Consider the following 27,210-nt stretch of genomic DNA (forward strand, 5'->3'; position numbering starts at 1 on the left):
TGATTATTATTATTATTATTGAAGAATAATGATCTTTGGTCTTATGTATGTCATTGGTGATTCATTGTGTGTCACTGGTGTTACTGTCTTTTTTTCTGTCACATTAAATAAAATATCACATGTGACATGATAATAATTTTACATCCATTTAATTCTGCATACACTCAAAAGTTAAGATTTAAAGGATTGCATCATTACTTAACCGGTTTTCAAATAGTTTCATCATTATAGCAAATAATGCACAAATGAACTAACATCATTCAACATACTTTTAACAAACCTGATTAAAATAAATAAAACAATCTCCTTATTTGTTGCATTATTATTATTTTTCTGTAACTCTGACTACATGTGCTGAAAAAAAAATTCATAAAAACCTTTAATATATTGCCAAAGTAGTAAGGTAACACCAGTAACACAAAAAAAATAAATAAAAAATAAATAATGGTTTATGCGGTCTTTAAATAAATGCACAAAAAATATTCAAAAATCATTAAGCTGTCATTTATGTGTATTCATAAAGTCAAAGGGTAATCTAATAATGTGGTTTAAATGTTAAACTTACGACATTACTAAATGTCTCTATACGAGCTGGCATCTTGCTATATATCACGATATGCCATATATTTGACATATATCGTGTGGTTCTGTGTGATTTGGACAACTTCAAGTTACGCCCCTCTCTTGCAGTCCGCAGGTCCGCAGACAGACCCATCTCCCGCAGACAGACCCATCTCAAGTAAAATGAGTTTCTGATCCAAAACCCACAATAGATGGCGCTAATTCGAGCCGCCAATAAAGAAGAAGAAGAAGAAGAAGAGTTTCAGCGTCGAGTCTTCTGAGGAGAGGAGAGCAACTCACGGTATTTCTCATATTTACACAACCATCACACACACTTTATACAGTTTGATTAAGCGACAGACTCATTTCTGTATTGTTTTCATCGATCACAGCGATACTTGTGCGTCTTTTCTGGCGTCTTCCTACTGAAATAAACATTTAGTGCAGCAGCAGCGAGCATGAGGAGAATATGTGGAGTTCATTCAGACCTGAGCGAGTTTGTGTTCGTCTGTGTGATTGTCTCGATGTTTGGAGTGAGAACTGTTACCGAATGTCAGGACAAAGTTTTGCTGCTGCCGTTTTATTTCTACTTGTTGACATTTTTGCCAGATCAAATGTGACGTTGTTAAAATACTGGAACAGATACTGCTAAATACTTCACATTTATGATTACTTATTTAGGATCATTGTCAGTTTTGAATAACATTAGTGCAATGAATCTAGTTACTAGAAAATCTAAATATAGTTTAGATATTGACATTATGCTGCTGTAGTTATTAAGATGAGGTGGTTTATTAAGATGAATGCCATTAGTGTTTGTTTTTATGTTTTATCCATGTCATGTTGTGAGAAACAACAGTATTTTCTTCCAATAGAGCAGTTTCACAGGCTTTTATCATGTATCCTGACTCAAATAATGTGTTTCTAACAGCAAACACTCAGAATAAAGTGAGATGATCTGAGGGTTGTTCCATAAAAGACGCTTAGAAAAGCGGGGATTAAACTCCAAAACCGGACTTGAATGAGCCTAACAAATAAGTTGGGGCTAAAGTGGTTCCATTAAAGGTAATTGAAGTTCACGCAATCTCACTAATTTGATCCAGGTTTAGCTAGTCTGGATAATTGCGTGTTCACGCGTTTCTGAAGCAGCCCTAGAGGTCGATCGTGGATCAAATCGATCCACCATCAAACAGCCTATATTTTGTGCTGTTTTATGCGTTTGTGACATTGTTTTTTTCCCCCCTCAGTGCAAAACTTACATTTTACAGTTATATTCTCCATCTGTAAATGTTAGAAAGTCGTGCAAATGTATCCATTTTGCTGCTAATCTTCATATTGAACGAGCGCTACTGCGCGCATGCGCGCCAAATAGGAGCGCAATAATTTTGCTTGGAAAATTAATATGCGATATTTTATAACACTAGAAATATCTTCTAATTATAATAATTTATCTTTAGGATGTTGGATAAGTTGCAATGAACTTCTAGCGAACAGAAGTACTTCAGTAAACAGAACTTTTTTTAAGAAACTAAATATATAAAGATACAAAATATAGTTTTGGGTATAGGACCTATGCTACTTAATAAAGATGATGTATACTTATTTAGAATTCTGAGAATTACAGCTTTTAATGCAATAATTTTTTGGAGAAAGCAAGAATCCCCAGTTTTAAATGAGTAGATTTAGTTTCTAAAGTACACTATGGAGAGGATAACATGAAATTAAGAGCAAATGTATACATTTTGAAAAGATATGTGCAGCTCTAAAATCAAAGAATATTCCATAAAATAAAGGAATATATATTAGCCTACATTAACTACATTTTTATATAACCCTCCCTCCCTTTTATTTCTAGTTATTTGTTATTTTATTTATTTAATATTGAATATTTGATATTCAAATAATATTACTTGAATAACTATTAGGAATTATGTGTCATTATAAGAGTTTGATATAAATATGTGAATGTTAAATTTTTATTAATATTTATTTATTGTTTTTTGTCTTTTCCCCCTTAAATCATATGTAAAAGTGTCTAACTATGTACTTTTTGGTTATTGTTCTAATCGTGTGTTTTTTAGGCTATGTGTTGGTGGGTATTATCACAAAAGAAAAAAAGTAGAAGGAAAAATAAGGAATATTTATTGGGGGAAAATATGATGTCTTTAAAGGAACTGTCCATTTGTATAATTCTGTTGAATGTGTTTGAATTGAAAGACATAATAAAGTACATAATATATATATATATATAATATTTGTTATTTGTTATTTGGTCATTAGATGTGTACAAGTGTATTTTTATGATAGCAATAACTGTAAAGGGACTATTGTAATGGGGTAAATCAAATGTAGGCTAATATACTGTCAATTACTAAGCTCAGATTCATCTTACCAGTTAAAATTTATACTGTGCTTTTGTAATTATTTATTTTTTAACTTTGTGATTTTAACTTCTGCTTTACAAAGCTTTTTTTTTTTTAATTGTGATCTAATGTTCTTCTAATCGTAAACATGTACTACAGCTGCCAAACAAAACCAGAGAGAAATGTATTCATAAATCTTTAAAACAATCTAATTAAATCTTGGCCACAAAACATTCAGCCAGTAAAAAAAGAAAACATGTATATATATTGTATTTAGACCTATCTATCTATATATCTATATATCTATCTATATATATATATCTATATCTATATATATATATATATATATATATATATATATATATATATATATATATATATAGGTCTATATTGTCTAATTTATCATTGTAGCCTTATTTAAGTTGATTTTCTGTATACTGTGTATTTATTTTTGGACTAATAGTGGTTAATAAAGTCCAATAATGGTATGAGAGAGTGTCAGTAGTAATATCATTGTGTTCCTATTGGTCAGTGTTAGAGGATCTGTGTAACAGCTGAGGCTTAGCCTGACAGTTAGCCTGCCCTGGACCAGGCTAGTTTCCCAGCATAAGTTGCCAGGGTAACTGAGTTTGAACTATTTTAAGTTTGCTTTATGAAACGGAATCCACCGACAATAAGTCTGACAAACCAAAATAAGCCTGGCTTGTTTTCTAATCTTGTTTTATGGAACAGCCCTCAGCTGATGATTCTGAATGGCTTGTTGAATGAGTGTTGATAGTCTGAGGCTCATCAATATTAACAGATCTGCTGAAAACACTCTTTATTTCATGACAATAGTTTCTGTTTTCTCCTCATTTATTATGCTGATGTCTTCAGATCTCCTGTAAATTGACATTTAAAATGTATTTCATTGTCAACTGACTGAGGGTATTTGTTGGTTACTCTGTGCGTTTATTTCTGTGTTTAACTGTTTTTCTTACCATTATTTATACTTGGAAGAATTTAAATTATTTATATTTGTTTTTATTTCATAGATAACTGTATTTTAATGAAGAAGCAGAATAATGTTAGGATTAGTAATGCAAATAATTAATGATTGGCATCAGTTACTGTACGATGAATAAATAGATAGACAGACATAAAGGCTTAGAAGTGTCATTTATTATAAAAACAAATTCAGTAATTTATTTTTTTCATTTAGGCAGATCAGCTCCTCCCACTGTAATCACATCATCAGTGAAGCTCCTCCATTGACAGTCACATCATCAGTGAAGCTCCTCCCACATCAGTCACATCATAAGTGAAGCTCCTCCCACCTCAATTCTCCAATAAATGCTGTAAATTCCCATCAGCTTCAAGTGAAGACGAGCATCAGAGCATCAGGAAGAGCTGAAATCTGCAAAGACTGAGTTTATTAAAGAGGACAGTGAGAACATGAGTGATCCAGAACCCTGCAGAATGAAACACACTGAAGATCCTGAAGAACAAAGAGGTTGGTGTTTATTCTTCATTCATTCATGATGCTGAAGAACATTCATGTTAGAAACATTCAAGCACTTCATCACATTTAGATAAACAGTTAAACTATGAAATGGTACAGAATGTTTTTTGTTTGTTTTCAACAAATGGTCAGTAAAGGGAGGTTCGAGAAATGTTTATTGATTGTCAACATCAGATCAAGCTAGATACTATTTTAACTGTTTTATTTTACATTTATTTTATATCTGGTTCCCAATTTGCAACAACGTTACCAGAATTCTAGTCATTTTCAATATTCAACATTTAGGAATAATCAGTAAACCGTAAATGGGTCATTCTATGAAAATGTCCACTTTTCTGTCCCTAGCCTTTACAGAAATATTACACTTAAAAAAACCTTTAGTGTTACAATTTCTTTACATTTTAAAATAAAACAATATGTTATTTGAACAATTACACCTTCTTGAGCCATCAATGTGGCAATATTTGATTTTTATTCATTATATCGAATTCCAAGCACCACAGAAGTGCTCGTCCCCACAGTCATGTACAGAGGGAAAATGCTTTATTTTGAGGTCAATAACAGATTTTCACATCATTTAAAATACAATAATGTATACATAACTATCAAATATATTATGTAAATAATATATTTAAAAAAAAAAGCAGAATAAATATTATAACATTTATAATGAAAGTAGTGGTCCCCTGGAGTTGTGTCACTGGTGTTACCGTCAAACAAATATCTCTTATTTTGAAATAAAAATCACACTGATGACATCACTTGACTTCCTTCTTCCAATTTCCTGAATATCTATGAAGAAAAGCCCATGGTAGATCCACTGTCTCTTTTCAGTTATCAGAAATCTTCTCATTTATCTCATGATTTCATATGAAGCTTTTAGTTGAAGTCACTGGTATGACCTACATTACTGTTAGGTAATTGTAAAAAACTAGAATACAAATGGAATAAACTACTTAATTTACTTAGTATACCATGATTGACAACATGTGGTTTGTTACCTTGCAGCAGCCATTTTGTAAAATGAATTTTTTATGAAAATTGTCACTGGTGTTACTGTCACTGGTGTCACCTTTCTTATGGGTAACACCGGTAACACCAGTGACTCCCATTTATAGATAAACTTTATTCAAAGCTATTCATTTAGATTATATGCCAAATGTAATAATTTAGTCTCATCTACTTAATTATAGTTGAAGAATAATGATCTTTGGTCTTATGCATGCCATTGGTGATTCATTGTGTCACTGGTGTTACTGTCTTTTTTTTCTGTCACATTAAATACAATGTCACATGTGACATAATAATAATATTACATCCATTTAATTCTGCTACACTCAAAAGTTAAGATTTAAAGGATTGCATCATTACTTGATTTTAACCGGTTTTCAAATATTTTCATTGTTATAGCAAATCGATGGTAGCGCAGATGAACTAACATCATTCAAGCACACTTTTAGCAAACCTGATTAAAATAAATAAAACATAATCTCCTTATTTGTTGCATTATTATTCTTTTTCGGTAACTCTGTCTACATGTGCTGAAAAAAAATTATAAATAATATTTCATAAAAACCTTTAATATTGCCAAATAAGTAAGGTAACACCAGTGACAAAAAAATGGTACATGCGGTCTTTAAATAAATGTACAAAAAATATAAAAAATCATTAAGCTGTCATTTATGCGTATTCATAAAGTCAAAGGGTAGTCTAATAATGTGGTGTAAGTTTAAATGTTAGAAAAAGAAATCAATTTTAAGACATCTTGCCATACCAAAAGTGGACGTTTCTGTAGAATGACCCAAATGTAGCGGCACATAAAAACAATCCAAAAAACGCTAAGGAGCTTAGTGCAGGAATAACTAATGTGACACGTTTATCCTTGAAGCTTGCATGTTGTTTTATTTTGTATAGGTTTGCACGGTCAACAAAATATGTGCTCCAGCACTCACCCCGTTCTTCCATGTGAACACACACACACACACACACACACACACACACACACACACACACACACACACACACACACACACACACACACACACACACACACACACACACACACACACACACACACACACACACACACACAACAGGTGTTTTAACCCCACTTAATTAATGACACTCCCATTATCAGTTGGTCACATGACTTTCCAATTATATGGCTCATACATACCAGCCCCTAATTATAATAAATCAATAATTATATTAAATACACATAGGAGACATTTATAAATACAAGATCTCAATTCAGAGGTAGGTTTGAATAGCTGCTTGCAAACGCTTGCAGATCACACACTTGGACAATATCTTCCTTATGGCTACACTGGCACCAAGTATCCAGTACCTCTGATGCAACCTTGATAGCATATAGTTTCGACCACCATGACCCACCTCTGGATGTATATGTTTAAGAATGATGTCTGAGATGTGAAAATCCTTAGCAAGTATAGCGGGATGTTTTGTCTCTTCAGGCATAACCGCCCTACTCAAACGTCCGCCAACTCTTAAAACACTGTCTTCAAGGATAGGATTGAACTTATAAATGTGACTGTTCTTTTTAACATTTTTTCCCTTTTGTAAGCTTGAGAGTTCATAAGAGTATCTTTTTCTTTGGCAGTAACGAATTACCTCTAATTCAGCTTTCTTTAGCTCTACCACAGAAAGCTTACTTCTGCCACATTGTGCCTTGATTTTCTCAATTTCCTCTTTTAAATGTTGTCTTTGTTGGTTTTCGTCCATGCAACAAGATCATGATACAGAGAAAGAGCCTTTTTCTCTGAAATTACTGACAACAGACAGTCATCCACATAAAAACAATGCAAAATTGCATCAATTACTTCCTTGCTGAAGTCTTTGCTATCTTCAGCACACCTTCTGAGGGCAAAATTTGCACAACTGGGTGATGAAGTAGCTCCAAAGAGATGCAAAACCATACGATGCTTAACCATATTTCGAGTAAGGTCACCATCAGGCCACCAAAGAAATCTCAGCATATCTGCATCATCTTTTGGTACCCTCACCTGATGAAACATAGCTTCGATATCTGCTGTGATCACAACTCTTTCCTTCCTGAATCTGGTTATTACTCCAATCAGTGAACTGGTGAGGTCTGGACCCTGTAACAGTTCGGTATTCAAAGATATCCCTTGAAATGTAGCACCACAGTCAAATACAACCCGAAGCTTTCCTTTTTGTGGGTGATGTAACATACCTTACCGTCACTACATCCTTAGTCCTCAGTTGGCACTCTCTCTGCATACCCTTTAGAAATAATGTCTTTCATGAAAACAGATTATTCAGAATGAGGTAAAACGTCCTTTTTCATCCTTTTCTTTGGGTTCAGAGCACGCTGTTCAGCAATTGTCCTGTTGCCTGGCATACAAACATCTTTCTTCCTCAAAGGTAAACCAATAGAATAATGACCATCTACAAGCTTTAATGAGTCTGTTACCATCTCAATGAATTTGTGATCTTCTCTTGAAAACCCAAATTGTTTGTTTTTGTTACACTCAGGAAAATCAACCTTGAATTGTTGTTGCCAAAGCTCTCCCAAGTTTGAAACTGACATCCTGTTAACTGTAACATCAGGTTAGCCATACGTAGACTGGTCACCACCGTCTCCTCTTAGTGGAACATTTACTGTCCATCCCAAACTGGTTTGAATTGCATATGGTCCATTATTGACACTGCAGATCACTTGAATTGGCTCCATAACCCTTGGGGCATTGATTCTTATAAGCAGTTCAACCTCAGAGTCAATTTCAGGTAAAGTCACATGCTTCAGATGTGGCCATCCCTGCACATCCTTTGTCTTGGGATGTTTCCACTATGCACAGCATAGTATTTTGTGTATAGGCATCAGGCAACTCCCAAAATTCATCTTTATTCAAACTAGCCACCTCTAATCCAGAAACGACATGGGTAGTTGTGACTTTCTCCTGTCCCATAGTATGCAAGAGAATATTAGTCTTTTTACCTGAAAGACCAAGTCTGTTCATCAATGTAGGTGTACAAAATACTGCAGTGCTACCTTGATCCAGAAAAGCGTAAGTAATCACAGACTTATTTCCTTTTTTAGATTTCACTTGCACAGGAACAATGGAAAGTTTACATTCAAATTCACCAGCCCCAATAAATCCACTGGACTCAACAGATTGCAGAGCACTGCCCATTACAGCGTCTGTTTGTCTCCTGACAGGTTTTAAATCTGTCTCCTTTTCTCTTGGGTAGATGTGAAGTATACTTGGGTGCTTAAGATTACACACTTTACATGAAAGGCGATTTATACGCCATTTTCTTTTAAGAATGCAATCTTCTCACCATGACTCCTCTTTTCCAATAGAGGGCACAATTCTAGAACATGTCCACATCTACAAAACAAACAACTCTTGTTGGTGGGTGAAACAATTTCCTTTTTGTTGGTTCCAATTTCTGATTTATTTTCCATTGCTGTGACGGTAGTAGCAAAACTGCTTCTTTTAGATTTAAGATAATACTGAGACTTGCCTTTGTTCAATAATTTACCTCCTGTTAATGCTGGACCATCCTGTATGTCTCCGAAAACTGGATCAGTCATTATTTTCACTTGTCTTTCAACAAAGTTAACAATGTTGCTAAAGGTAGCTCTTTGATTGAAGGCTTCCTGCAATTCACAGACTTCAGATCTCCATTTTTCAGTAAACATATTAGAGGGCGTATCCAACTCATGAAAATACTGAATATCTTCCATGGAGTTACAACAGCTTCTTAGGAACAGACTATAATCCCGTAAAGCACTTACATCTTCACTTTTGATATTTGCCCATGAAGGAGCCTTTTCCATATAGGTAGATGCAATTATATACTGGTCACCAAAATGCTCTTGTAGTAAACCTTTGGCCCTTAAATACCCACGGTCGGCAAGCATATGCTGGCAACTTTTTATAATCTCTCGGATGTCCCCTGGTATACTGTTCAAGAAAGTATAAGCGATCGCTGGGGCTTTCAGTTTTACGCTCCACACCGCTTTCAAAGGATTTCATAAAGGTATGATATTGCAGAGGGTTTCCATCAAACACTTGAATTTCCCTTTTAGGCAAAGATGACAAACACTGTTGTTGAATCAGTAAAGATGTTTATCCATAATAAGGGACCCCCTTGCTGATCGTAAGAGGCGACAAATGGGGCAGCTTGTATGCCGTGGGTTGCGACTCGTGTCAGTGGAGGAAGAAATCCTGGTGCTTGAGGATTTTGGCCTGCTGCGGCCCCCACATTTCCAACACATCACTTTGGCTCCTACTTCATTTAGACGAGAGGTTGGACTGGCCCATTCCAACCAATCGGCTTGTCAGGACTTGCCCTGGATTTGGATTTGAATCACAGTCAATTATATAGTTTTCACCACTTCCAGAAGGCACTGGCGTAGGGTCAATTGAGTAGTATAAATCTTGATTTTGATTTTGAATGCTTTATTTCGAACATAAACATAAAACAAGTAACAAAAGAAAGTAGACTGAAAATAAAAGACAAACAAACCAAAAAATTAATAATAATAATATGAAACCAACATGTCCGAAAAGGATGCCCGAATCTTGTGTTTATATGCTCAAGTATATCATTACTGTATCCTTGGTGTACATCCGGTGGATTCCCGCGGCACTGTACATCCCCTTGTAGGACTCCGAGGTGGGTGAGGAGCAGAGATGATGAACCAATTCTTTCTAACATGGCAAATAAACAAAACACCAAAAAACGGATACTGGATCAAGACTGGAAGTTGAACTAACCACTAATCTAATTTTTTCTTCTAAAAATGAAAACTGGCAAAGATTTATATTACTTGAGTCTCTATCAATTGATAGCCCTCTCACCAAACTGTCTCCTTTTGCTATTCAGAAAGGAATCACAGGAATAGCAGGAACAGTCAAATATATCAAAAAGCTGCGATCGTATCAAATATTGGTTGAATGTGCTCGCAAAGCAAACTCGGAGAACTTATTGCGAGCAACAAATCTGGCTGGAGTCACTATGAAAGCATTTTGTCACCCTTCTTTGAATAACAGCAAAGGAGTGATCCGCACCAGAGAATTGCAAGACATGGACGAAGCTGATATAGCCTCAGAACTAAATCATCTGGGTGTGATTGATGTCAAAAGAATAAGTATCAAAAAAGATGGACAAATAATTCCAACAGGAACATACATTCTGACTTTTAACAGACCTCACCCGCCAGAGAGAATTCAAATAGGATATCTAAGTGTCACTGTGGATATCTACATACCGAACCCGTTGAGATGTTTTAAATGTCAGAAATTTGGTCATGGTTCTGCTGGATGCAAAAATAAGGCTGTTTGCCACAATTGTGGTAAGGATGACCATGAAACAAACTGTAATAATGTCGCTAAATGTAAAAACTGTCTTGGTGATCATGCAGCTTCATCAAAGAAATGCCCTGCCTGGATTAAAGAGAAGGAAATACAAAAAAATTAAACACACAAAGAAGGTGAGCTATCCTGAAGCCCGCAAACTTGTTGAAGATCTCCCTGCCTTCACGCTGAATAAATCCTATTCTGCTGTGGTCAAACCAAACATACGGGAAATCAGTACTCAGACAGAACTGACTTGGATATCTACAGACAAACCTCAAGCTGTAAGCAGTAATAAGAATTTGTCTTCACAAAAAAGCAAGAATGTATATATCCAAACTAATCCGACTCAAGACACCCAGTTGGAACAAAGAGAATCCAGAGAGAAAAAGAAATCTCAAAGCACAGTAACTCGACAATCAAATCAAGACAAAAATAGAACTCAAAAACATGACAATCCAAAAGATGTTGAAATGTCAGAACCCATGACTAGTCGAAGTTGTAGCCTTTCTCCAAAGTGCAAGAATAAAGGACCTGTACCTATCTTCCCCACTTGAAGATAAGTAACCATATAATTCAATGGAATTGTCGGGGTTTAAAAGCTAACTTTGCAGAGTTACAACTTTTAACTGCTGTTTTAAATCCCCTTGCTTATTGTATTCAAGAGACCCATTTATCTCCAAATGATCCCTTGACTGTTAAAATTTTTAAAATGTTTAGTGTATATGGACCAAATGTACAAAGACCTTCTGGTGGATCAGCCGTCTTGGTAAAAAAGGATATAATCCACAGTCTTATTGTACTGGATACCCAAATACAAGCAATAGCAGTACGAATCACCCTTCATAGAGTCATTACACTATGCTCTATCTACATGCCTCCCAGTGAAGTTATTACAACGCAAGAATTGGATAAACTTGTAGCACAATTGCCGACTCCATTTATACTTATGGGTGATTTTAACAGTCATAATCCTTTATGGGGAGAAGATCGATGTGATGTTAAAGGAAAGAGAATGGAAGATTTTATACATAATAATGACTTGTGTTTATTAAATGATGGAACAAAAACCTACCTTCATCCAGGTCATGGCACTTACTCTGCAATTGATTTGACTATATGCAGTGCTGAAATGTTTTTAGATTGTACATGGCGGGTCTGGGATGATTTATGTGGGAGTGACCACTTTCCACTTATCACCTCATTTACAAAATCGGATGTCCAACAAAGACCTTCAAGATGGCTACTTAAGAAAGCAGATTGGCCTTCTTTCGAAATCATGTGTTATGACAAATTTATTTCAGCAACTCAAGATAATCAGAACTCTGTAGAAACTTTTACTGAACAGTTAATTGATATTGCAAATGAAACAATTTCAAAGACGTCCTCTAAATCACACTGTAAGACTAACCCTTGGTTTAATGAGCAGTGTAAAAAAGCTATCGGGGCATGGAAAAAGGCGGAAAGACTTTTTAATAGACAGCCATCAACAACTAATTTTACACTTTTTTAAATTTGTAGAGCTCAAGCTAGGGCTGGGCGATATGGCTGAAAACTGTATCACGATATAAGTGTTTCATATCGGTCGATATCGATAATTATTGAATTTTTTTATAACATATTTAAAATAAGGACCAGTCCAGGAGACAAATATATTACATTTAAAGATTTTTTATTTTAAACTTAACCTACCTCTGATTATAATCCCATCAGTTAAAAAGGCAGAAATGTCAACACGACCATGGAAAACTCAAAAGTCTAAAATCACAATGAACACTTAACAATTATCTCTTAACATTAAGGTGCAAAATTAAAGAATATGTAAGAAATGCTTTATAAAGGGGTGGGCGATATGGCAAAAATATAATATTACGATTTCTTTCTATAAATTATATAAATCTATTTCTTTCTATTTTCTATAAATTATACATTGATACTTATTAAAGCTATTAATAAAGTTATTAGTCAAGAGCAGTGAGTGATTTTCTCTTTACATTTTGTTGTTTTATTAACATTAAAGGGATAGTTCTCCTAAAAATTCTAATTTTCATAATTTACTCTCTCACGTTGTTTTAAACTCGAATAAGTTTCTTTCTTCTGTTGAAAATAAAAGTTATTTGGAAGAATGTGGGTAACCAAACAGTTGATGTACCCCAGTGACTTCCATAGTATATTTTTCCTCCTATGGAAGTCAATGGGGACCAGCTACTGTTTGGATACCCACATTCTTCAAAATATTAATATTAGAAAATATTAGAAGGCAATTAATACAGGTTTGGAACAACATTAGAGTGCGTAAATAATGAGATAATTTTTATTTTTGGGTGAACTATCCCTTTAAGGACAAGCGGCAGCGTGTTTACTATTACTACTGTCTCTTTAAGAGCTGCGCGCGACGCGTCTATTATACACGCATTTGACAAGCAGATTTTCTCTCAATTTTCTCAAGTTTGCTTTCACTTTAGACATATCCGACTAGTTTATGTAAACCTTGTGTGTATAACAGTATTAGCAAAATAAGACTCGAAAGATAACTTAGTATTCAGGCGCTGGTAGACAGGCTTTTAGTGCATGTGAGCTTCACATGTATGCGCTGAGAAACTAGCTAGAACAGCGCATAAGCACGCGAATAACAGAAAAACTGACGACGGTCTTGCATAATCTGCAGACGACATTGGTCTGACTACGGTCAGACTTTAAGTCAGGCGAGCTGACTTTTTCTGTTTTATCTAGTTACTAGAGAGTGAGTGCCTTTGTTCATGCAATCAAACTTGCTTTGCTGGTTTCTTCCAACGAAAAAAATAAATAAATAATTATCGAACGCATTTTTTATTGATATTGATTACGTGTCTATCGCGATACATATCGTTATCGTTTTATCGCCCAGCCCTAGCTCAAGCTCGCAGAACTATAAATGAAGCAAAGAAACAAAGCTGGAGACAATTTGTATCAAGTTTAACATGTTATACTCCCATGAAGAGGATCTGGAACATTATTCGCAAAATCAAGGGCAGTGGAAATGGATCTCATATACAACATATAAAAAAACGGGATATTCTTCAGACAAAGGAAATGGATATAGCAAATACATTAGCAAAATCTTTTGAAAAGAATTCGTCAATAGAAAATTGCCTCCCTGAATTCCAGTTAATACGAACACAGCAGGAAAGGAAAAAATTGAACTTCTATTCAGATAACAAAGAAGTATATAATCAACCTTTTAAGATAGAAGAATTAATACACTCTTTAAAATGTTCACATGACACTGCTGTTGGTCCAGACAAAATTCATTATCAATTCTTAAAGCACTTACCCCAAAGTATATTATCTATTCTTTTGGATAACTTCAATCTTGTCTGGTCTTCTGGACAAATACCACCCTCTTGGAAAGAAGCAACTGTAATCCCAATACCTAAACCAGGAAAAGACCATACAGATCCAAATAACTATCGACCAATCGCTCTTACCAGTTGCCTCTGTAAAACAATGGAGAGAATGGTAAATAATCGACTTGTTTGGACACTGGAATCGAAGAAACAAATAAGTGATTATCAATGTGGCTTTAGACGTGGAAAGTGCACTTTGGATCAATTAATCCGACTGGAAACTTATATCAGAGATGGTTTCATTAGAAAAGAACATGTTATCGCTGTCTTTTTTGATTTGGAAAAAGCATATGATACAACATGGAGATATGGAATCTTAAAAGATCTTTACCACATGGGTTTTAGAGGACGATTACCCATCTTGATTTCAAATTTTTTGGCTAGCAGATATTTTAAAGTCCAAGTAGGAAACACCTTGTCGGATATTCACAAACAAGAACTCGGAGTTCCTCAGGGAAGTATTCTCTCTGTCACTCTTTTCAGCATTAAAATAAACAGCATTGAGAATATCATCGGATCTAATATATTCTGCAGCCTATATGTGGATGATCTCTGTATCTGTTATAGAGGGAAGAACATGAGTACAATTGAAAGGCAACTGCAGTTATGTATTCACAAAATATATCAGTGGTCAGTTGAAAATGGATTCAAGTTCTCTAAATCAAAAACAGTTTGTATCCAGCAATCCCTTCATCATGATCCAAAAAACTCTTCATTAATAGAGAACCGATTAATGTTGTTAAGGAAATCAAGTACTTGGGTTTTCTATTTGACAACAAAATGACTTTCATTCCTCATTTGAAATCACTAAAAAACAAGTGTCTTAAAGCTATGAATATAATGAAAGTATTGGCAAAAACAAAATGGGGAGCAGATTACATTGTTCTTTTGAGACTCTATAGAACACTAATTCATTCCCGTCTTGACTATGGAAGCATAATATATGACTCTGCCAGAAAATCTTATAAGCAGATGCTTGTCTCAGTACATCATCAGGGCTTACGACTTGCCTTGGGAGCATTTAGAACTTCGCCAGTGCAAAGTTTGTACATTGAAGCCAATGAACCTTCCCTTCAAAATAGGCGATTGAAGCTCTCACTCCAATATGCTGTCAAAATAAAGGCAAATAAAACCAATCCTGCATATTCTACAGTCTTCAACCCACAATTTACTCCTTTGTATGAGAGCAAACCTAAAAGCATCAGATCCTTTGCTATTCATATTAAACCACATTTGGAGAACTTAAATACAAATTTGAACATTTTAAATCAAATACAATTCAATTCTATATCTCCCTGGAAATTAAAGAAGCCTAATATCAATTTGGATTTGGCTCATCAGAGGAAAGGAGTGACTCATCCAAATGTATATAGACAGCAATATTTGGACATAAGAAACCAATTCCCTTTTCACATACCTATATTCACAGATGGTTAGAAGGTGGAAAATAGTGTAACAGCAGCAATGGTGACTGGACATCAACGCTATGGAATCCGTATTCCAAAACAGTGCTACATTTTTTCTGCTGAAGCACGTGCTTTACTTTTAGCTTTGGAGCATATTGAAAATGCACAACAAAAAAAATCTATAATTTTTACAGACTCGAAATCTTGTCTTCAAGCATTGGACATTTCATCCTTTAGTGGACTGCATCTTAACAAAAGTGGATTATCTGCTCAATCAGTTCTTCAGTATTATCTTTTGCTGGGTTCGTTCCAGGACATGTTGGTCTTTCAGGAAATGAACGAGCTGATGCAGCTGCTAAGGATGCTCTTAATCAGGAAGTTCATGAATGTCAAATTCCTCCTTCAGATATGAGACCGATTATTAATCGATATATTTTAAATAAGTGGCAAGAAGAGTGGAATATGTACAAGAATAATTAATTGTATGGAACTAATCCGAAAATTACAAACAGACTTTTTATCAATTTTAAAACGAGACTTGATCAAGTTGTCTACACTGGATGTCGTATGGGTCACACAAGTTTGACCCATGCTTTTTTGCTTAAGGGTGAAGACCCAACTCTCTGCATGTTTTGTAAAATTCCCTTATCTGTTAAACATATTTTATTGGATTGTCCTGGACTTATTACAAGCAGAATGCTCTTTTATGAAGTTATTTCACTTAAGGACATATTTAATGAGATTATGCCTGAAAAGATTTTGAATTTTTTATCATATGTTAATTTTTAAAATCTTATATAATATGACTTGCTGTGTTTTTTTTTTTAGTGTTTTTTTTTTTATTGTATTTATATGATATTTGTATTTTTGTAATTGAATTTTTCCCATGAAAATAGCTTTGAATGCTGACATGGCATTAAATAAAATAATCCGAATCTGAATCCATAATAAGGGTGTCACGATTTTGATTTTAAATCGAAATCGATCGAAATGAATGCTCAATCTCGATTATCGAATCAAAAAATGGAATCGTCGATGCTGCCACGCCCCATATGTCACGTCAGCTCGGCTTGCCTGTAATAGGTAAAACTCCTTTTCTCGAAAATATTGAAGCCTTTATTTTAAAACGCATTGCAGCTGCACAGCGAGAGCATCATAGCTCGTCTGAGCGAGCTGATTGGCTGTGTTGCGGCAACTGCACGAACCTATGGCGAGTAGGAGCGATTGGCGCCCTGCCAACCTCGAGCGCGCCAATTTGGACGTGGCTGAAGTGTATAAATTTAGAGAAAACTCGCCAAAGGACTTTAGGTTTAAATCGACTGAAGTGAAGTACCTGATATGAGCGAAATAGCACGGCAAGGCAATGCAGTACTCGTTCCCTTATCTCTAAGGGAACCGAGGTTACGCAAGTAACTAGAGGTCGACCGATATGGGTTTTTTCAGGCCGATGCCGATCTTTTGAAATCCGGGTCGGCCGATGGCCGATTAATGCTGCCGATTTATTTTGGCCGATATTTGGCCGATTATGTGCTTGTTTTTAGCCTCTATTTGAAAGATAAAATGTAACACAAATAATTACTTAAGATAGACAAGATTTCTCAACAAAAACATTTAACACTTGACCAATCTGCACTTGTACAAAAGACAAAAAGACCTTGAGATATGTTTGGTAATTGTACCTGAATGAATTGAAAATTAATTTGCTACATTTCAGGTTAATATATTTGTTTTCCTTAATTTTAATTAACAATAACTTAAACACTTTGCAGTTTGAATGATGTCTTGTAAACAAAATGACGGTGTATGTTTTTATGTTTCCACTGTTCGATCGCATCTGCGCCTCACACACACACAAATATAAGTAAACACTTTGCGACTTTAAACACACGCGACTTTTCGATCGCGCCCGCGCCCCTCTCTCCCTCTCCCGAGTCTCCCTCTCCCTCTCTCTCTCCCACACACCATATTCCAGCATTGCAATCTTTACATCGCAGCCTGCTTCAGAGCTAAGGCGGAGCTACAGATTAGGTGTCCCCAAAGAACCCGCGTATCTAACAGTAGTTCCGCATTACATTAATTAATTTGCACTCGAGTTGTATTTATTTTTATACTATGTATTCTCTGTGTACATTTATACACCGAACCGTGACGCCCGTACCGTTTCGGTTCAATACGAATACATCTACCGTTCCACCCCTAGTCTACAGTGAAATACAGTCACACATTACACTGTTTGGCCAGCATTTTAACAGTGTTTAATCCAGCTACTAGCTAACGGTATGCTAAAGTTAACTGCTGACTAGCGTCACGTTTCTAACGTCCGTTTTCAGAGCATCCAAGAGAAGCACAGGCATAACAGTAGCACTGAAATGAAGCACAGAAATACGCATTGATATTCGGTCCGGTAAATAACGGTCGTTAAGGCACCAGTGCCGTATTAGCACCGGGTCTGTCTGTAGCTACCCAACCCTAGCAATGACGGTGCTAGCAAAGCAAAGCCAGTCCTGTCCTTTAGTGCGTTGGTCACTTTTTTATTACTTATTTCTCTGCATTGAGTGACAACCCTCTCAAATATAAGACACACAAAACAGAACAAATAAAAGTCTCAGATTCTCTGTCTGTAATTGCTAAATTCTTGCTTACTTATTGTGACATGATAGCAACCCTTCTGCTGTGGTAATGCAACCTCAACTACGCTATCAATATTCAAAGTAGCCGAACGTCATGTCGCCTATTCATATTTTTCTCGAAGTTGGCAGTAACATATCAAAAGGTTTTAATTAAATATAAAGGAGTTTTCTCCAAGGAACTTAGCTCCTTCCTTAGGCACTGGATGAGGTCTGCTCACTCTGCTGGAGAATGACTCTAGGTGCAGCGTGCGTCGATCACGTGTTCCACAACAACAACAACACTAGGCTGCCCACAGATGCGCCAGCCTAATAATCGGCTTGATATACTGGATATTTGCCGATTATGTTAAAAAATTCAAAAAATTGGTCAATTAATCGATTAATCGGTCGACCCCTACAAGTAACCAAGTACGTTCCCTTACGAGAATGTTCTCTCGTACTGCGTTGCAAACGCTGTGGGAACCCAATTTAAAACGCCGTGCTATTCGCCTGTGACTGCTCTGAGGAGTCCAGGGAGCCCCAGGACTATAATAGGTAATAGGTTATATTGTTTAAGTTTCCAATTGACTGAAGATATAAGTTATTGTTACATTATGTTGTTAACAAACGTTTTAAATTTGACAATGTTGTGTGTGGTACATTGCGAACAAAGGTCAGATATTATTATATTGCATAAAAGTCTAAAAATGGCATAGCTTGTGCTTTCAAAAAAAAAAATTTTTTAATCGAGAATCGAATCAAACCGTGACTTTAGAATCGAAAATGTAATCGAATCAAGGATTTGGAGAATCGTGACACCCTTAATCCATAATATGGAGAACTTGATCGATATTTCCTGGACCGGCATTCACGTAACCACTCGGAGTTGTTTTACTTAACTTTGAGATGTTCTGGGAATAAATCGTCTGAGAAACATTCCTCTTGTTTGCCTTGGCACCTGCATTGCCACCATCCTTAGAAGAAACAATTTGTTGCGTCTCAGCTCTAGGAGTAAATTAATTTGCATCAGCGTTGAGTGTCTCTGTTGCCTCAAAGTTGGAATTTATTCCATCAGACTGATGAGTCACATCACTTTTAACACAATGCACACTAGAACATTTAAGCACTTTCACTTTGGCCAATCTCCATTCGCAACTCAAAATCCTCTTACTGTTTCCTTAAATTCTGTTCCTTTTCTTCAATTGCATGTTTTACCTTCATTAAATTTTGATGTACCAACAAAGCTGCAATATCAGCCTCTGCCTTCATGCGGGCCGAAGAAGTTGTTGATGTAGTTGAACGTCTTGTGGCAGAGCTACGTTGACTTGATCCTTTACTTCCAACATTAGAAACACTGTCACTTGGGTTTATATCATCTTGATTATGCATGGAAATTTGAGACATATTCTGTTGTTTTGAATCATTCGAAGGGCATTCAACTGTTTTGAACTGTTGATCCTGGTTATCACTTGACATCTCAATTCCATTTATCCATTGCTTTGTCTCTTTTATAAATGCATCACTGTGTTTATAAATGCTTGAGAACCACTCATTTTGTTTTATTTGTTCATCACTAGGCAATAATGGGATCACTGAATCATGAAGCTTGACTGTCTCTTTAAAAGTTTGCACCAAAGTTTCAAGTTCAGACTGTACAGCAGCATTTTTCAGCATGAGTTCTTTGATGGCTGGTATAGAACTTTTAATCACATTTACATTTCTTTTTCGTTCTTTCTGAAGTTGCTCAAGTTTATAAGTCAAAGCCTTTGCTGTGAGTTGAACTTTTCTACATTTGTCCTGTTCAGGTTCAACATCCGCACCCGTTTCAATCTCACTCATGATTGAAGCACGCACACCTCATCGCGTCTAAATACGGAGACGCTTCCCACAACAAGCAAACACAATCCAAAACAACGCATATCATCGGATATGTCTCACAACTCCCAATAGATTCACACAAGCCCAGCAATCTAAACAATGATTCACTAAACACACCAACAGCGCTGCATCAATCGTAAACAAACTGCAAAACCATTTCAAATCATTCCGCGAACACAAGCGAAGACGTAACAAACCAATGTCCTAACGGTTCAACAGCATCAAACCTATCCGAAGATGTTAGCCTTGTTGCTTTGAAAGTCCAATGTGCAATAATCCTTCTGATTTAACTCTTCGGAGTCTTGGGCTATTTTGGCCGTTTTTGAGTACTTTTTATTTTTTTTATTTTGCGACATAAAAAAATGTTTACCATACCAATGTTTGGTATCATTGTTTTCAGCAAAACATCACCTATATGAACAGACAATTAGTTTTTCACTTTGATGTACTTTATCAACATACTGGACCCAAAATCACACAAAAAACACAACATTTGTTTTAAAAGGTTTAAAATGTTAACACAAGTTGTAAATGTCAACATACACAGGTATAATTCAGATATAATCAAGCTATATACAAAAAAAATATGATTTACAAAAAAAAAGCAGGTGTAGCCATAGGCTTTTTTTTCTTTTTAGCTTTGCCACTTTTTAAAACAGTTCATGCACACAATTATACAGAGAGCTATATTTAAGGCCTTGCATTCCCAGAGTATGAGGGTTCCCAAATAGTGCAAATACAACATAAAAAAGGTAAAATTGAGATAAAATCAAACTATATACAGCAAAAAGCAGGTGTGGCAATAGGCTTTTTTTTTCTTTTTTTTTTTTTTTTTTTGCTTAGAAACTCTACAAAACACTTAATGTACAATTACACAGACCGCTACATTACAGGGCTTTCATGAGCTTGAGTAAGAGTGCAAATATACCATACAAAAGGTAAAATGAACACAAAATCACTATCAGGATCACTCTCGGTTTTCCAGGGCTCAGAGCTGTGGTGTGGCTGTCCTGACATTGCTGGAGATCTTGATCTGGTTTGACTCTTCCTTCCACCCCATCTCTTTGTAGGCCTCTGTCTGCTTGTTGTCGAAGTGGTAGATGACCCAGGCTGCTCATCATCTCTGTACATGTCAAGACACACGTAAAAAGATTAAAGGTTGTACATCAAAGTTCAAGATGCTCATTGGCACATATGCACAACAATTACAGTGAAGCAGTGATTGGCAATGAAATTCTTGTTCACACAACCACACACACATACACATACACAGACAGACAGAGACACACACACAGAAACACACACAGACAGACAGACAGACAGACAGACAGACACACACACACAGAAACATACACACAGACAGACAGACACACACACAGACAGACAGAGACACACACACAGAGAGACACACACACACACACACACACACACACACACACACAGAAACACACACAGACAGAAAGACAGACAGACAGACAGACAGACACACACACAGACAGACAGAGACACACACACAGAGAGACACACACACACACACACACACACAGACAATATAATATACAATAAGCTAAAAGTTTGTCTCACCTCTCGTTGTGAACCACAAAAGCCGAGTCGTCAATCTCATCATCGCCACTTTCTGATTCAGATGAACTGTAAACAACATCGTCCAGTTGGTAGAACAAGTCGAGGGCTTGTTCAACCAAAAACATTTGCTTCATTTTCCTTCCACAAAAAATACCTAAACTATCTACACTACTCCTAAACTACTCTCAAAACCAAAAACTAGCAATAATATCTCTGTCTTTCTGTCTATTCCGTCAATCTCCCGTCGGCGCCTTTCAATTTCGCTTCTTTACACAGTTGGCTCCTCCTCCACTCCCTAAAATGTGCAGCATGAAGAGCAGAGTCAGCAGATTCACACATTTTTCTCCGTTTTGTTTTATGACAAAAAACGACGAAGTTATTAGAATAAATGCAACGCCTGTCGCATCCCATCTTGCGTTCTTTTACGAACGCGTCAACGACGAACAAACTTTATTTTTTATATAAAGTTTAAATGATCATATCTCCGTTTTTACTTGGTCTATCAACACAAAACAAAAAGTAGAATAGAGTTTCAAGCCAGCACTTTCGACAGAAGTGGACGGCAGCGCTCAACGTGACTTTGTTTTTATGCTTCGACGTCTTAAATCTGTCATGTGATTTGATCACGCCGGCGTGATCGGCGACTCGGAAGAGTTAAACAAGCGAGAGCAGGGCGAATCTCCATCAGCCAGCGCTGCGCTTTCTTTCCGTCCAGTCAAATCATGAGGGCCTCTTCCTTGATTCCAAAGTTGATGCGTTCACGAATAAACAATTTTGTTGACTAACTTGTAGCGGCACATAAAAACAATCCAAAAACCGCTAAGGAGCTTAGTGCAGGAATAATTAATGTGACACGTTTATCCTTGAAGCTTGCATGATGTTTTATTTTGTATAGGTTTGCACGGTCAACAAAATATGTGCTCCAGCACTCACCCCATTTTTTTTTCACCCTGTTTTAACCCCACTTAATGCTGGAGAAAGAGCCCAGATGATGTCACTTCCTGAGTGTCACAGTTTTAAGAAATGCTCTGTTTTTAAAAGGAGGAAAATCATGTCAGGAGTAACAGGGTTGAGTGAAACATGTAGGACACCGTTAATGCTATTAAAAAATATTATTTTAAACCAAGTTAACGCAGAGGACACTCTACACTTTGAGCATGTGTGTTTCTACAGACACTGCAACGGCCGTGAAATGACGTCACATTCTGTGGCAGCTTTTTTACAAACATAAATTTAATATATAACAAATAATAATAATAATTAACATTTTAAAAATAAACAATCCACTCCACTTCAATGCTAAACGTTTTTGTTATTTCTCACAGGGTTATTCACTTGAGCTTGTGTTTCTGGTGTCCCACTTTCACATGCGCATTAATGGAAGTCAGTGCAAGGATAAGTCTAGTTAGAACGGCTATTAATAATTAAAGTTTTTAGTAAAATAAATATAAATCTTAAAGTTGGTGTCAAAATTTGGCAGTATTGTATATTTTAGTGTTAATATCATGTTAGATAATTGAGTCATTTATCAAATATATTTAATATTTCTTGCTAAAGAAACATGGGATTTGTGTCTAATGTTTTAAATTTATCTTCCAGTTATTATTTTTATCTCATTCATGGAAAGTTTCAAGGACATATAATCAATTTATAAAAAGGCATCAAATTATCATAATATTTTATAACAGTTTATAACAGTTGTCTACTTTCTACTACTACATCAGGGCTCACTTTCATGTCCTTTCACTTTATATTTCTCTTTGAATTATTTCGATGTACCAAAAATTAAATTTAATACATTTCTTTCATGTCAGAGCTGATGGAAGTGAAGGAGGAGAGTGAAGAACTGAGTGAAGTGGAGGAGGAACATCATGTCAAACCTGGAGAAAAACCTTTGAGTCGCTCAAAGACTAAAAAGACATTTTTAAAGAAAAGAAGAGCCAAGAAATCTTTCACCTGCACTCAGTGTGGAAAGAGTTTCACAACCAAACAAAGTCTAGAATGTCACATGAGAATCCACACCGGAGAGAAGCCGTTCTCATGTGATCAATGTGGGAAGAGTTTCACAAACAAACTAAATCTTGAGCGACACATGATGATCCACACCGGAGAGAAGCCGCATGTGTGCCATCAATGTGGGAAGAGTTTCACCCGATCAGAAACAATTAAATTACACATGAGGATCCACAACGGAGAGAAGCCATTCTCATGTGATCAGTGTGAAAAGAGTTTCCCATACAAACAAAGTCTTGAGCGTCACATGAGGATCCACACCGGAGAGAAGCCATTCTCATGTGATCAGTGCGGCAACACTTTTCTTAGGGCATCAGAGCTGAAGACACACATGGCAGTTCATACAAAGGAGAAGCCACATTCATGTTCTGTGTGTGGAAAGAGTTTTTCACTGCGGCAACATTTACAGCTTCACATGAGAGTTCACACTGGAGAGAAGCCGCATGTATGCTGTCAGTGTGGGAAGAGTTTCAGTCAACCAGACCACCTTAAAGTACACATGAGGATCCACACTGGAGAGAAGCCGTTCATGTGTGATCAATGTGAAAAGAGTTTCCCATACAAACAAAGTCTTAAGATTCACATGAGGATCCACACCGGAGAGAAGCCGTTCACATGTGATCAGTGCGGCAAAACATTTATCTGTGCATCAGTCCTGAAGAACCACCTGACAGTTCATACGAAGGAGAAGCGACATTCATGTTCTGTGTGTGGAAAGAGTTTTTCACGTCTGCCGTATTTACATGCACATCAGAAAATTCACACTGATGTGAGAGAGTATGTGTGTTTTGAGTGTGAAAAGACTTTTACTACAGCGAACTGTTTGAAACTGCACCAGAGAATTCACACTGGAGAAAAACCTTACAAGTGTTCACACTGCGACAAGAGATTCAATCAGTCTGCAAATCTTAAAGCACATGAAGGAATTCACTCTGGAGAAAAACCTTACAAGTGTTCACACTGTGACAAGAGATTCAGTCAGTTAGCACATCTGAAAATTCATGAGAGGATTCACACTGGAGAAAAACCTTACAAATGTTCACACTGTGACAAGAGATTCATTCTGGCTGCGTTCGAAACCGCATACTCAATGAGTAGGTACTTAATTTCAATAAGTACTTACTTAACGAGCGCTAAAAGAGTAGGTACTTTATAGCCAGATCTCGTTGAGTATGAATGCGAACCGGACATCTGCCATGTTGACGTTATCATGTGACCTATGACGCGTTATCACACGCGTAACAACTTAAAAGATTTGAACGACACGTTTAATTCATCTATCTGTAAATGTCTTGATATTGATTAAACTTGCTCATTTTGTGGTCTTTTTGAAGAAACTGCTGCCCATTTATGTTGTGACTACATTTAGGGTTGATTTAAGTTCTTATTAACCCTACTAATGTGACCTACCGTTTTATCCTTAACGATATTATTTATTTTTATTACAAAATCCCAAAATTGTCATCTCTTGAATATGTTGTTAATTTCTTTATTTTATATCCAAACATTTTCAGCCACAAGCAAAAATGGCTTACTGCTTTATGTTTTCCTCTTTTTCTTGATGAATTTAACTCTCGTTTCATCCCTCAGGCCTATAAATAACAAAAAATTAATTTTTTAAGTGTATTATAACTAATTATTTAAGAAAATATATATTACGATATTCAACCTTGTAGGTTCTTTTTTCCTGTGTATAAAATCTCATATTATGTATGCAAACCCATGATTGATATATGTGTGTATATATATATATAGGCCTATATATATATATATATATATATATATATATATATACACCTCATAACATCAGTAACTCAACAGCCCTATACCTAAAACGGTTTTCTCCAGCGTTTGTAATGTCTGCACAAAGGGCAGCTGTGCGAAGATTCGCCTTTGGAGAAAACTGTTGATTTTATACTCGAAAAATGTAAGTATCATTAATGTTAAAAATTTATATTACCCCAGAATGAATTGCATTGCTATCCCACCCCAAAACATACAATAATAACAACGATAAATGCTGACCAATACTTAATTATATTAATTTTTACTGAAAATAATTCTATAAAACAAACAAAATGTAATGTATGTCATATGACATAGCTATGCATGAATACACTCTAGATGTGTATATAGTGAACATGTCTACATTTTCATTCAAACAATAAATAAAGCATTAATTAAATGTTTATATTTTATTTACTGACAACAATGAGAAATATTAATAAATTAGTCAAAGAATGAATCAAAGTCACCATCACACAATAAACAAATGCATATACAAGTCAACACATGAAACAAAGCTTTATTCAAACTACAATCATGTATGTAGGCTACAGGCGCTGAACCCCACATCCTTCTGCCGTCTCAACACAGCGGTTCCCATTCTGCAGCTTTATTCTGATGAATCAGCTGACCACCAGAGGTGAGCTGTTAGTTCGTGCCTGAGGTTGTTGCGTGCTGTGTTGTGCTTCACAATCTGAGGCAATAAGAGCAGGTGGAGTGATGGAGGGACTCATCCATGGCACCATCTCCAGGATTCAGCTCTGTGCTCTTCATCCTCAGTGCTCACACCAGCCTGCTGACATTGCAGAACCTACAAAAATGCACAAACATAACACAAAAAACTGTCATTTTAACCGCACAATGTCATTTGATTTCAGTATTATTTAGAAGACAAAAACGTGTTTTTTTTCCACAAATGCCGCCATCATCTTCCCTTGTAGGTCCTGCTCCACCACAAAAGCTATGCAGCAAATGCACAGAAATCAAGAATCAGAAAAGTGCTGTAATAGCTCTGTTTCAAATTACAATAATTAAAATAAACTACAACTTAATATTTAAATAGTTGTTGTTATTCATGTCTTTGATGGCCTTTGATGGCAGCATTCTGCTTCATGAGCCACTCTCCACTGGATAAACACACACCTGTTCATCTGACCCTGTAACATTCAGACAAGATTCACATTACCTCTGTGATTTATGAGCAACACTACATTTACATGTTGAGGTTGTTTTAACTTTTTATCCAACATAAATGTTCCTCAATTTATCAACAGTAATGGACAAATAAAATAAATAACTTATGTTTAGTTACTTTATAGATTTGTTCTAGCACACATTCATCACTCAGATGTCTATTTCATGTTGTGATGTGCTCTTCTGCAATACTTACTGAAGATTTTCCTGTCAGATGTAAATAGACATTTAAAATAAGCGTCTTTAAGATGTATATGGTTTATGTAAATCCACTTTAGAGACGTAACTTACGTGTCCTTACTGGAGCTCCCCTTTTAGCTAACGTTACATAATAAAACGTGTTTTTACAGCAAAATCACAACTATACTACACTGTGTAACGTCTTTACACCTTCAACAATTCAACAGTTTACTCTACAGTAGTTCAACACATGCAATTTTAACACAAGGAACCGTGTTTACTCACATTTGAAAGCACCCGCGTCGCTGATCTCCGCGATGTTTGATAATGACGTATCCTCTCGCGTGGCCTCCTGGGATAGAAGAGTATCCACGGATCAGCACTCAAAAATCTGTGTGGAAGC

General features: G+C 36.0%; 1 protein-coding gene and 1 long non-coding RNA gene across 5 annotated transcripts in view; one reads left to right on the plus strand and one right to left on the minus strand.

The window, feature by feature from the left end:
* The first annotated feature begins 797 nt into the window (after window positions 1-797).
* Window positions 798-27,210, plus strand: part of LOC309500680 (uncharacterized protein) — a 41,413-nt gene continuing 15,000 nt past the window's right edge. For 3 of the 4 annotated variants that reach the window (XR_014206660.1, XM_082172366.1, XM_082172370.1), the window contains exons 1-2: window positions 798-862; window positions 4,126-4,416. Coding sequence is in view for 3 of the 4 variants with exons in the window: in XM_082172366.1 (XP_082028492.1) it covers window positions 4,359-4,416 (58 nt within the window). In the remaining variant the exon portion in view is untranslated. Of the gene's footprint in view, window positions 863-4,125; window positions 4,417-23,449; window positions 24,951-27,210 lie in introns of those variants that run through there. The other variant, XM_082172365.1, reaches the window with a different exon arrangement.
* Window positions 19,680-23,454, minus strand: LOC309503714. The gene is made up of 2 exons (XR_014207830.1): window positions 22,296-23,454; window positions 19,680-20,343 (listed from the first exon to the last, which is right to left on the minus strand). It is a non-coding gene; the product is annotated as an uncharacterized lncRNA (long non-coding RNA).

This window comes from Leuciscus leuciscus (genome assembly GCF_965113295.1).
Source record: "Leuciscus leuciscus genome assembly, chromosome: 1".
Lineage (NCBI taxonomy): Eukaryota > Metazoa > Chordata > Actinopteri > Cypriniformes > Leuciscidae > Leuciscus > Leuciscus leuciscus.